At 36.4% G+C, this 9792-nt stretch overlaps 1 protein-coding gene across 1 annotated transcript; it reads right to left on the reverse strand.

Moving 5' to 3' along the window:
* Positions 1–2774: 2774 nt before the first annotated feature.
* LOC111524933 (submaxillary gland androgen-regulated protein 3B) lies at positions 2775–9559 on the reverse strand. Its single transcript, XM_023190249.2, has 3 exons — positions 9477–9559; positions 8117–8184; positions 2775–3351 (listed from the first exon to the last, which is right to left on the reverse strand). The coding sequence occupies exons 2-3, from the start codon at positions 8168–8170 to the stop codon at positions 3166–3168; spliced, it is 240 nt and encodes a 79-aa protein (XP_023046017.1). The 5' UTR covers positions 8171–8184; positions 9477–9559; the 3' UTR covers positions 2775–3165.
* Positions 9560–9792: the final 233 nt, after the last annotated feature.

Raw genomic sequence — 9792 nt, forward strand, 5'->3', positions numbered from 1 at the left:
AAAAGCCATACTTCTTCACTATTATTGTTTATTGGAGTAATTTCTTCCTGCTCAGCCACTACTTGGGAATTTTGACAGACTTTATCACTTTGGTCACTGTCTTCTCCCTTTATTCATCAGGTTTGATGACTTCAACATCCCTATAAATGATTCATCCAATCCATGGCCTCCCAGTTCCCTCCTTACTTCCAACATTTGGATTTGAAAAGCCAACATTATTTTATTTTATCCTAACCTTTTTCATGGTAACCCCTAAGACATTGTCATTACCAGCAATTGAATTGCCTCCAATTTTAAAAATCAAAGCATTAAACTTCATGTCTTCTCTAGTCTAACTTTTATTAAATAATCAAAGAATGAATATTTTTCTTAAAAACATATATATATATATATATATATTTCTGGTTGGAGTCAGAGAGATATAACCAAACAAGAGTCAGAAAGAATTGATATATAGAAGAGATAAATGGGCCTCAAAACAGATTTTTCCTTAAAGCCTGCAAAAAGGTATGCAGTCTTACTAATACCTTGATTGTAACCTGGCAAGACCCTAAGCAGAGGAACTATCTGAGCCATACTATTACCTGGAATTCTATCTGTAGAATAGTGAGATAATAAATTTGTGTTATTTTCTGCTTCTAAGTTTGTGATAATATGATATGATAGCACTACAATAATACAGAAGATAAATGGATAATACAACCTTAACATGTCCTGAAATTCATGATACTCCAAACCCTTACACCCTGATCTTTTCCCAATTTTTCCTAACTTACTAAATGACATCACTATTCACATAGTTGCTTAGGCCAATATTATCAGAGTTATTTCTAGATTATGCACTTTCCTTCAAACCCAATATTCCACACTCCATTGGATTTTTTTTTTTCCAGCTGTACCCTGCAACTGACCACTTCTCTCCATCTCCATTGATCTTTGCCTTGTCTAATGCACCTCTTCTCTAATCAGGACTCCCGAAATAGCCACCACTCTTGCTTTTCTAACAGTTTTCTATCCATAGAACAGCCAGAGTGATGAAGTTTTGAAAATTTTAATCACATAATGCTATTTCTTCATTTAAAGTTGCAATGACTTCCCATCACATGTAGAATAAAGTTCAAAATCCAAATCTCTTTACATTGTGTTTTTTTCTCTGCCTTCTTCATATCATCTCCTTCCACTCTCCTCTTTTCTGAGTGTGAACCACATTAACATTTGTTGGCTCTTTTCATACACAAAATCCATTGCTGCTTCAGATCTTTACATGGTTGATCTCTTTTGCCTTGAACATGTTTTCTCTAGGTCATTTAGTACCTTGCTTCTTAACATTCTTAAAGTCATTCCTCAAATATCACTTCATCAGAGAGCTTCTCCCTGATCATCTCACATAAAAGTCAGTCACCACTACTTGGTGTCTCCCTACTTGTTATTTATCATTTTTCAAAGCACTCTCACTTGTTACATTTTATTGACATGTGTCTACTTTTTTTATATCTCACTAGATAGAAGCTCCATGAGGACAGTTCCTTTGACTACCTTCAATATTGCTGTTATTGTGCTACTAAAACTGTCCCTGTACCCTGGTAGATTCTCAAAAGTGAAAGAGAAGCCTGGGCAACATAGCAAAACCCCATCTCTGCTAAAACTACAAAAAAATTAGCCAGGAGTGGTGGTGTGCACCTGTAGTCCCAGTTAGGAAGCTGAATTGGAAACCCCTGGGCCAGGGAAGTCGTGGCTGCAGTGAGCTGTGATTGTGCCACTGTACTCCAGCCTGGGTCATGAGAGTGAGATCTTGTCTCTGGGGTGGGGGTGAAGAAAGCACTGAGCATATATAAAATTGTGTGCTTACTTTAGGTATCTTGAGAAGATTTAATTTATAAGTGTTTGATGGCAATGTGGGAAGTTAGGTGTCCTGAAGGAAAAAGTCAAACATGAAAGATAAAGCTCTCCCATCCTGGCTGACACGGTGAAACCCCTTCTCTACTAAAAAAATACAAAAAAAAAACTAGCCGGGCGTGGTGGCGGGCATCTGTAGTCCCAGCTACTCAGGAGGCTGAGGCAGGAGAATGGTGTGAACCTGGGAAGCGGAGCTTGCAGTGAGCTGAGATCCGGCCACTGCACTCCAGCCTGGGCGACAGAGCAAGACTCCGTCTCAAAAAAAAAAAAAAAAAAAAAAAAAAAAAAAAAGAAAGATAAAGCTCTCATGACATCATGAGGCCATTTCCTAAATAGTCATATCATAATACTTCTGATTAAAACATCAACTAATAATTAGAAGCAGAAGAAACTTGGAAATCTTAGCCATCAGCCTCTTCTTATTGGTATCTGAAACCATCTCCTATCTCTGTCTTAGCTTAGAAAATGATTTTTCATATCAAATTCTAAGACTTGTGCTTCACATCTCAGATATTTAGATTTGCTAAATGGTGTTTCTTCTTTGCAATTATTTATAAGCAATGATTACATGGAACTCAGGAGTTTTCAGGGGGCAGGCTATGGTGAGGGCTAAGATTCTTTCATTTTAGTATCTATTAACATCTTTTGGGCTTTGTAATTGTTTGATGGGTTGCCATACTGAAGAGAGAATCCTGTTCCTTACTCTTCCTACTTCATAACCTTAAGTTTCAAGTTCAAATGTCTCATTTCATTTTTCCTTAATTACTCTTTGGCCTCATGGGACAAGACTAGCCTTCTGGCAGCACTAATATTCATTTAGGTGACATAACTGGGGGAAAAATGTTGCTCTGATGACAACAGTGGAGCCTTCATATTGATGCTCAATTCTTTGTTTTCACCTCATTGGTATAAATGTTATGTTTGCATGGGGTTTTTCTACAATTTCTTTCTAAGATTATTTCTCCCTAAAGCCCAGCACTTTTGGAATTTTTCATTTTCATTCAAAATGGAAGCGATTTTACATAAAAGCCTTCTGGAAGCAGTGTTGGAATTCGTATTTTGGGTAGTAGAAGCAGTAGTTACGAGGGTAGTGGTGTCTTTTGTGGTGGTGGTGGCACCTGCTGCAGTTGTTCATATTTGGGGTGCAGGAGTAGGGAGGGTAGGATCAGCTGGAGAATTTACCAGGAAAAATGGAGGTCCAGGTGGATAGGGTCTTTGTTGGGAAGGAGGCTGTGGATAACCTGGGCCATCAGGATGGAGTGGTGGACCTTAGGGTTGAGGAGGGGGTGGTGGAAATACCCCTGGACCATAGCGTTGGGGAGGAGGTGGTGGAATTCTCCCTGGGCCGTAGGGTGGAGGAGGAGGTGGTGGAACAAATCCTGGGCCAAAAGGTGGAGGAGGTGCCTGTGGTCCAGGTGGATATGGTCCCCTGGGGCCTCTATGACTCTCACCAGGCTGTGGAAAAAGGAAGTAAATAATTTTAATTCACCTATTTCACAGTTAAATATAAGGGTGAATGCTTTCTATGGTAGGCAGAACTCTAAGATGGCCCCAAGATTTCTACTCCCTGCTGGCACATGCTGGACTGACCTTATCAAGTGAGCCCTTTTAAAAAAGGTTCTATGATGTCAGAGACAGAAGAAATCAGAGAGATTTGAGGCTGCAGCAAATGCTTTTCTCTGTGCTTTGAATCAAGATGCCATGTTGTGGGGAGGGCCACGTGGAGGTACATGGTAGACCTGCTATAGGAGCTGAGAGTGGCCCCTGGCTCACAAGCAGCAGGAAAGTAGGGGCTTCAGTACAATCACCAAAGGACTGAATCCTGCCAATAACCATATAAGCTTTAAAAAGGATGCTGAGCTGCAGAAAAATAAATACAGCAGTGGACACACCTTTTCAGCCTTGTGAGACTCTGGACAGAGAAGCCAACTAGCCAAATTCAGAGTTAAGGCCAAAGAAACTGAGATATTTATGAGTTTTTAATGCTACTAATTGGTGGTAGTTTGTTATGCAGCAATAGAAAATCATTACATTGTATCTAAGTCACATAGTCTGAAAGTCTATTATCAAAGAAAAAAAGTTTCTCTTTTGCTTTCTGATTTCCTAGGCTATCTATGAAAGCAGGGATAGTATTGACTAAAAATATATATATATTTATATAATGAGGAAAAATCTTACCCTTTGCCTGTAGTCGAATCTGTCATTTAAATAAATTATAAGTGGAAATAAATGCCCTTCCAGGATGACAAAAATGTCTTTTTATGTCTAATCCAAGAGTTCAGGGCTGTTCATACTTTGAACACTAATAAATTGTGAAAAACATCATGAGCACCTACTTTGTGCAATGAGCTAATGTAGGAGCTGTGGTGGGGAGCCAGGATTACAAACAGATCTTCTATGAATCTACAGGCCGAGGAGTTACAATACAAGGCAGGATAAATATGATTTAAAGGGAAGTGAAATGAGTGGAATGAGTCTGTGGGGTTTCATGCGAGGGTTTGAGTTCCGCTTCTGGCACATAGAGGTTGGGTGAGTGTGGAATACTTTTTGAGTCTCTTTTTCTTGTCAGAAAAATGATGTTAATAAAAGGACCCACCTCCTCTGGTTATCGTCAGATTTTTGTTGTGAAATATTACCTGTAAAATGCTTAGAGCAATGATTGGCTCAAGTATGGTATACATAGAGCACAATTTTTAGGAATAAAAATAGCCGAGGCTGGGCATGGTGACTCATGCCTGTAATCCCAGCATTTTGGGAAGCTGAGGTGGGTGGATTGCTTGAGGCCAGCAGTTCAAGGTCAACCTGGACAACGTAGCAAGATTCTGTCTCCATCTAAAAAAATTAAGATACAAAAGCTGGAAAGTAGTGCAAGGAACAAATATATTAGGTAGTTAAAGTGATCAGTTCTGGATAGGAAAATGATGAAGGATTTTTCTAGTGAGAAGAAGTCATTTGAAAAGAGGCTTAAAGAATATAAAATAAGGAGGAAACATGCCAAATAGAAGGAAAATACACAAATGCTCTGGGGTAAGAATGAAGTTCCACTCTACTGATGGCAAGAAGTCCAGGTTGCTTGGAGCAGGTGCTTTTTTTGGATACAAAAGTACATTTACTTCCTGTGGTTGTCAGTCCCTTCACCTATTTGGCCATTATCCTTGCTAATCCTAAACTTTAGTATTACAGTAAAGCATCCCTGTCCTGGATTCCTAATTCCAGGTTCTTAACAATGCTAGAGGATGTCACAAGCACTGTACCATCAGAGTTAGCATCCTTCAGCGCTACCTGAAATCCTTTTTTGAGTGTCTTATCTTAGATTATCTCTTCCCACTTCCCCAGAAGCCTGTCATTTTCCAAGCTGATGCCAGTTTTATCAACATTCTCCACCTCATCCTGAGCTCTCATCTACCCCCACCAAAGTGGCTTTTCTCCTGCTTCACCAAGATATTTCAGGCAATTAGAAATGAACTTCCCTGATTTGCTGGCCACACAACCATGGAGTCATTGATAGCCAGGAATTTTCTCTTTCTTTAGAAGTGCCTTCTCAGGGACTTGGCTCTGTTAGTCTTCCCTTTACTTCTTGTAACTATAATATTGCAATTTGTTTTCTGAGGAAAATGAGACAGTTAAATGACAGGAATTATAAACTGACTCATTTTCTTCAGAAAACAACTACCATTTATGTGCAACTCACCTCTCTCCCCCACAATCCTACTGGTTTTGCATCTCCCTTCCTGAATTCTAATTCTAACCACTTCTTATCATTTCTCTTACTTCCACTCTAACCTAAGTCATTTGTTTTTACCCAAGTTACTGTAATGACACCTTGATTTGACTGTTTGATTCTACTCTTACCCTTTCACCTAAAATATACAGAAAGTTTAAATAGATCATTTGCAAAAGAAATATCAAGTTTTATTATTTCCGTGCTTATAAAAGGTTCAGTTTCAACCACTGGTACCCTTGTTGTCGTTGACTTTCTTGTCACGTCTTTCCTGCAAAGCGAAGCTCTATGAAAGGGTATTCTAGATTTGCCAGCTCTACTTCTCAATTCCCATTTGCTCTTCAACCTGGCTTCTGTCCTTAATGTGTCAGTAAAAGTTTTATTAGGATCACTAATACAACAAACGAAAAATGCCAAGGCACTTCTGTTGAACTGGCCTCATGTTTGTCTTTTCTAGCTAATGACATTCTGTGGTATTATGCAGGGCATTTGACCCAAGTGCGGCCAAACCAAAGACTAGTTAGGATGTATGGAAGTTCAGGACTTGATTTTTAATTGTCAAGAAAACAAATCTTTAGTGTGGGAAAATACTCCATTCACTTTTATTGTCGAAACAATTAAAAAATTAGCTGAAACTATCTTTGCCTCCTAAAGATATCCTGATATTGATCTTAATATTAAGTAATGAAAAATCTTTGTGGTAAATATACCCAATCACATTGATTAGCTCCCTTTCCACAACTTTCTAAAGGTAATAAACTCAGAAAAATGATGAAAATACTATGTTAAGAAGAAACACTACTCTCAAAGGGCTATAATTGACACTAATCTCCTACATTACTTTGTTTAGGAACAGTACATCTAAGACATGGATACTTTGAACCTAAATTTATTTGTATTTTAATGGGACTAATAGTAGTTAGACTTGCTTTATTTGTGTGTGTGTGTACATATACACACACATGTAAATAACATGCTACCCTTCACATTTCCAACATTCGATAATTATCAATCATCATGAATCTCATATAATTAAGTTGGGGGAAAGGTTTATATCTACTTATACTGGTTATGTTATCAGAGAACTATCTTTTTCTTTTTTCTTTTTCTTGTTTTTTTGAGATAGAGCCTCACTTTGTCACCCAGGCTGGAGTACAGTGGCTCGCTTGGCTCCCTGCAACTTCTGCCCCCCGGGTTCAAGCGATTCTCCTGCCTTAGCCTCTGGAGTAGCTGGAATTACAGGTGCATGTCACCACACCTGGCTAATTTTTTTATTTTAGTAGAGACAGTATTTCACCATGTTGGCCAGGCTGGTCTTGAACCCCTAACCTCAAGTTACCACCCGCCTCGGCCTCCCAAAGTTCTGGGATTGCAGGCATGAGCCACTGCGCCCGGCCCAGAAAGCTATCTTTTTCAAATTAATCTTATAAAAAAATTTTATATAACAAAAGCCTGATACTTTGAAATTATAAAATGTTTTTCTTTTGTATTCTGAGGGCATAAAAATATTGAAAATCAGCTTTATAATCAAGCCATTAAGATATTGCCTTAAAATATGTCAATATATTTTATTGGTTTATTAAAAATTATGTAAACATATAATGCTCTCAGTAATTTAGCGAAGGTCAGACTACCTCAGTAACCTGAGAATTTCCTGCTTTTGTTCCTTTTTGAAAGTAGATGAAAGAGGAATTATTTTATGATTCATGTTTCACAATGATGTAATTTTATGTTGCTTGATTTGTGGAAGTCATAATCTAAAAAAAACGGCTTCATATTTTTCCATTTGATATAGTAGATTTTATAGTACTTTGGTGAAAATTACTCTGGAATTAATCTTCTCTTTCTGTCCCTAGAATTAATCTAACACTACTTTGAAATCAAGTATGATTCTACTATTTTGAAATACGTGTGTTTTAAAAACATTTTTGTAATTTTGTATGATATTTAGTATCTCATTTATCTTTAACCTGGCTTTGTATACAAAGTAGTTGTTTATATATAAATGCTTAGCATTCTCTCAAAATTTAGCATGCAAAGATACTTGTGGATCCTTGGTAAAAATGCATCTTTCCCATTATGTGATACTCTTATTGAGGCTTGGATGAGGTCTTTACTACATTTTTAATAAGTGAGTTAGGTGACTCTGGTGTAAATAATCCATAAACTACATGCTGGGAAAAACAGTTTTATTTTAATTATTTATTTTTATAGAGTTTTACCTACTGTGTAACTGACTAGAGTATGGGGACTTACATTTATACATATCCTTTTAATGCAGTCTGATATTACAGACTTGAGCTGTCCAGTATGGCAGCCATCAGACATGTGTGGCTATTTAAATTAGATTTTAAATTTAAAATTTAAGTCCTAAACAGTGTTTCATCAATGGTTATTGACCATTGATGAAAAGATAACATCATTAATGTAAAAAGAAATCTGAAGTAATAGTTAATGAGAAAAGTATAAAGATATGTGACCATGATTAATGATACTTACTGTGAAACACGCTGCAAGAGCCCAAAGGCCTAAGATCCAGGTCAGTGATTTCATCCTTTCAGTTGCCTCTGAAAGTAAGCATAATAGGTGAGCAGTATGATTTTTTTTTTTATTAAAAAGTAGTATTTAAAATGTCTCAACATTTGGATATAATGTAATGCAAATATCCTACTATAGCATTTTTAGGGAATTTGCCTAACATTATTTTGAATTCAGTGTTACTGTGGGGCAATATTAGTAGGCTTATAAAATTTGACTTCAAAATAGTGGAAGTAGTTTTTATTTTTGACTTGTAAACTGATCCTTGGGATAATGCAAAAGAGTTGTTCATAAATTGTTCTGAGCAATAGAAGTTTTTATAATTAAGGTTTTTCCCTTAGAAGTAACTACTTTAAAATGTATACTTATTTATATTTGAACATTTTGATATTTTTAAAATAGGTACATTACTTTATAGATTTCTATAGATGGGTTTGAGATATTAACATTTTAACTAGATCTTATGTTACAAATTTAATTTCTTGGAACAGCTTAAAAATAAGAAAAAAAAAAAAAAAAAAAGGAATCACCCTGTTGGATATAGTCTAAGAGTCACACAATCTATTTCCTAGTTTTAACAGCATTCTACCAAATTAATTTAGTCTGTGATGAGTGGTCTCAAAGTACTTCCAAAAATCCATATATCAGAGACTAAGGCAGAGAACATGGAGATGTCCAGGTATTCTACTCTCAATTGGTTCAAATTTTACAATATATTTCAAATACATGATAGCTTGAGTTCTGGGAAAGCAACTCCATGCACCATTGAGCAAACTGGCTTCCTGATAGTCAACTCTGCACATAGGTTGAGTGTGTGGTCTGAGTAATGCAAGTCTTGAAAGAATTCTATGGACAAAATTTCACTGAATATTCAATTATATATATGTGGGTGTGGCTATTCCTTCAACTATTACTTTTCCTATATCCATTCTTAAAAGAAGTTTGAAAAACAAAAGAAAAACCAGTAATAAAAATATTCTGTAGAACAATTTTCTCTTTTAGAGTTCACCTGAGATATTCTATCCCTATGAAATTTCAAGAACTTTAAGGTACATCAGGAGGAAAAGCCAATTGTGTACTTGGATGGACTGATTGGCCCAAATGCCCAACATGAATGTTTTACTCTGACCTGTAAAAACCAGAATTTTTCAAAATTTAATGCATGTAATGACTTATAGTTTCATGTCAGCTGCTTATGGTTTTGCTGATAATGAATGTTCTATGAAAAGCCCATAAAATGTTATATTTGAAAATGATATCTTTGAGAAAAATGTTAATATTCAAAGTAAAAATTATTAAGTTTATATTTCTAAGTACCTACCTTTGTGTGAGGATCCGTCTTACAGTTGATTAATCTGCTGGTCAAAATGACTCTTGCCAGTTGAAAGATGGCAAATAAAGGTGAAAAGGGACAAGAAATCTTAGCTCTTATATATTGTAATGGATTTCTCTTGGCAATATGAGAAAGGCTATTCGGAAATAAAATAACTTCCGAGTTGATGCTCTTCAAACAAAGATAGGAAAGTTGTCCTTGCCAATTTGGCAGTCTTTTTCTGGATTTTCTTTCATTCCTGAAAAGCATTGACATATTCAACATTTGCTGTTTCCTGAGGAAACAGATACAACAAATCATAATA

This window comes from Piliocolobus tephrosceles, chromosome 3 (assembly GCF_002776525.5).
Source record: "Piliocolobus tephrosceles isolate RC106 chromosome 3, ASM277652v3, whole genome shotgun sequence".
Taxonomy (NCBI): domain Eukaryota; kingdom Metazoa; phylum Chordata; class Mammalia; order Primates; family Cercopithecidae; genus Piliocolobus; species Piliocolobus tephrosceles.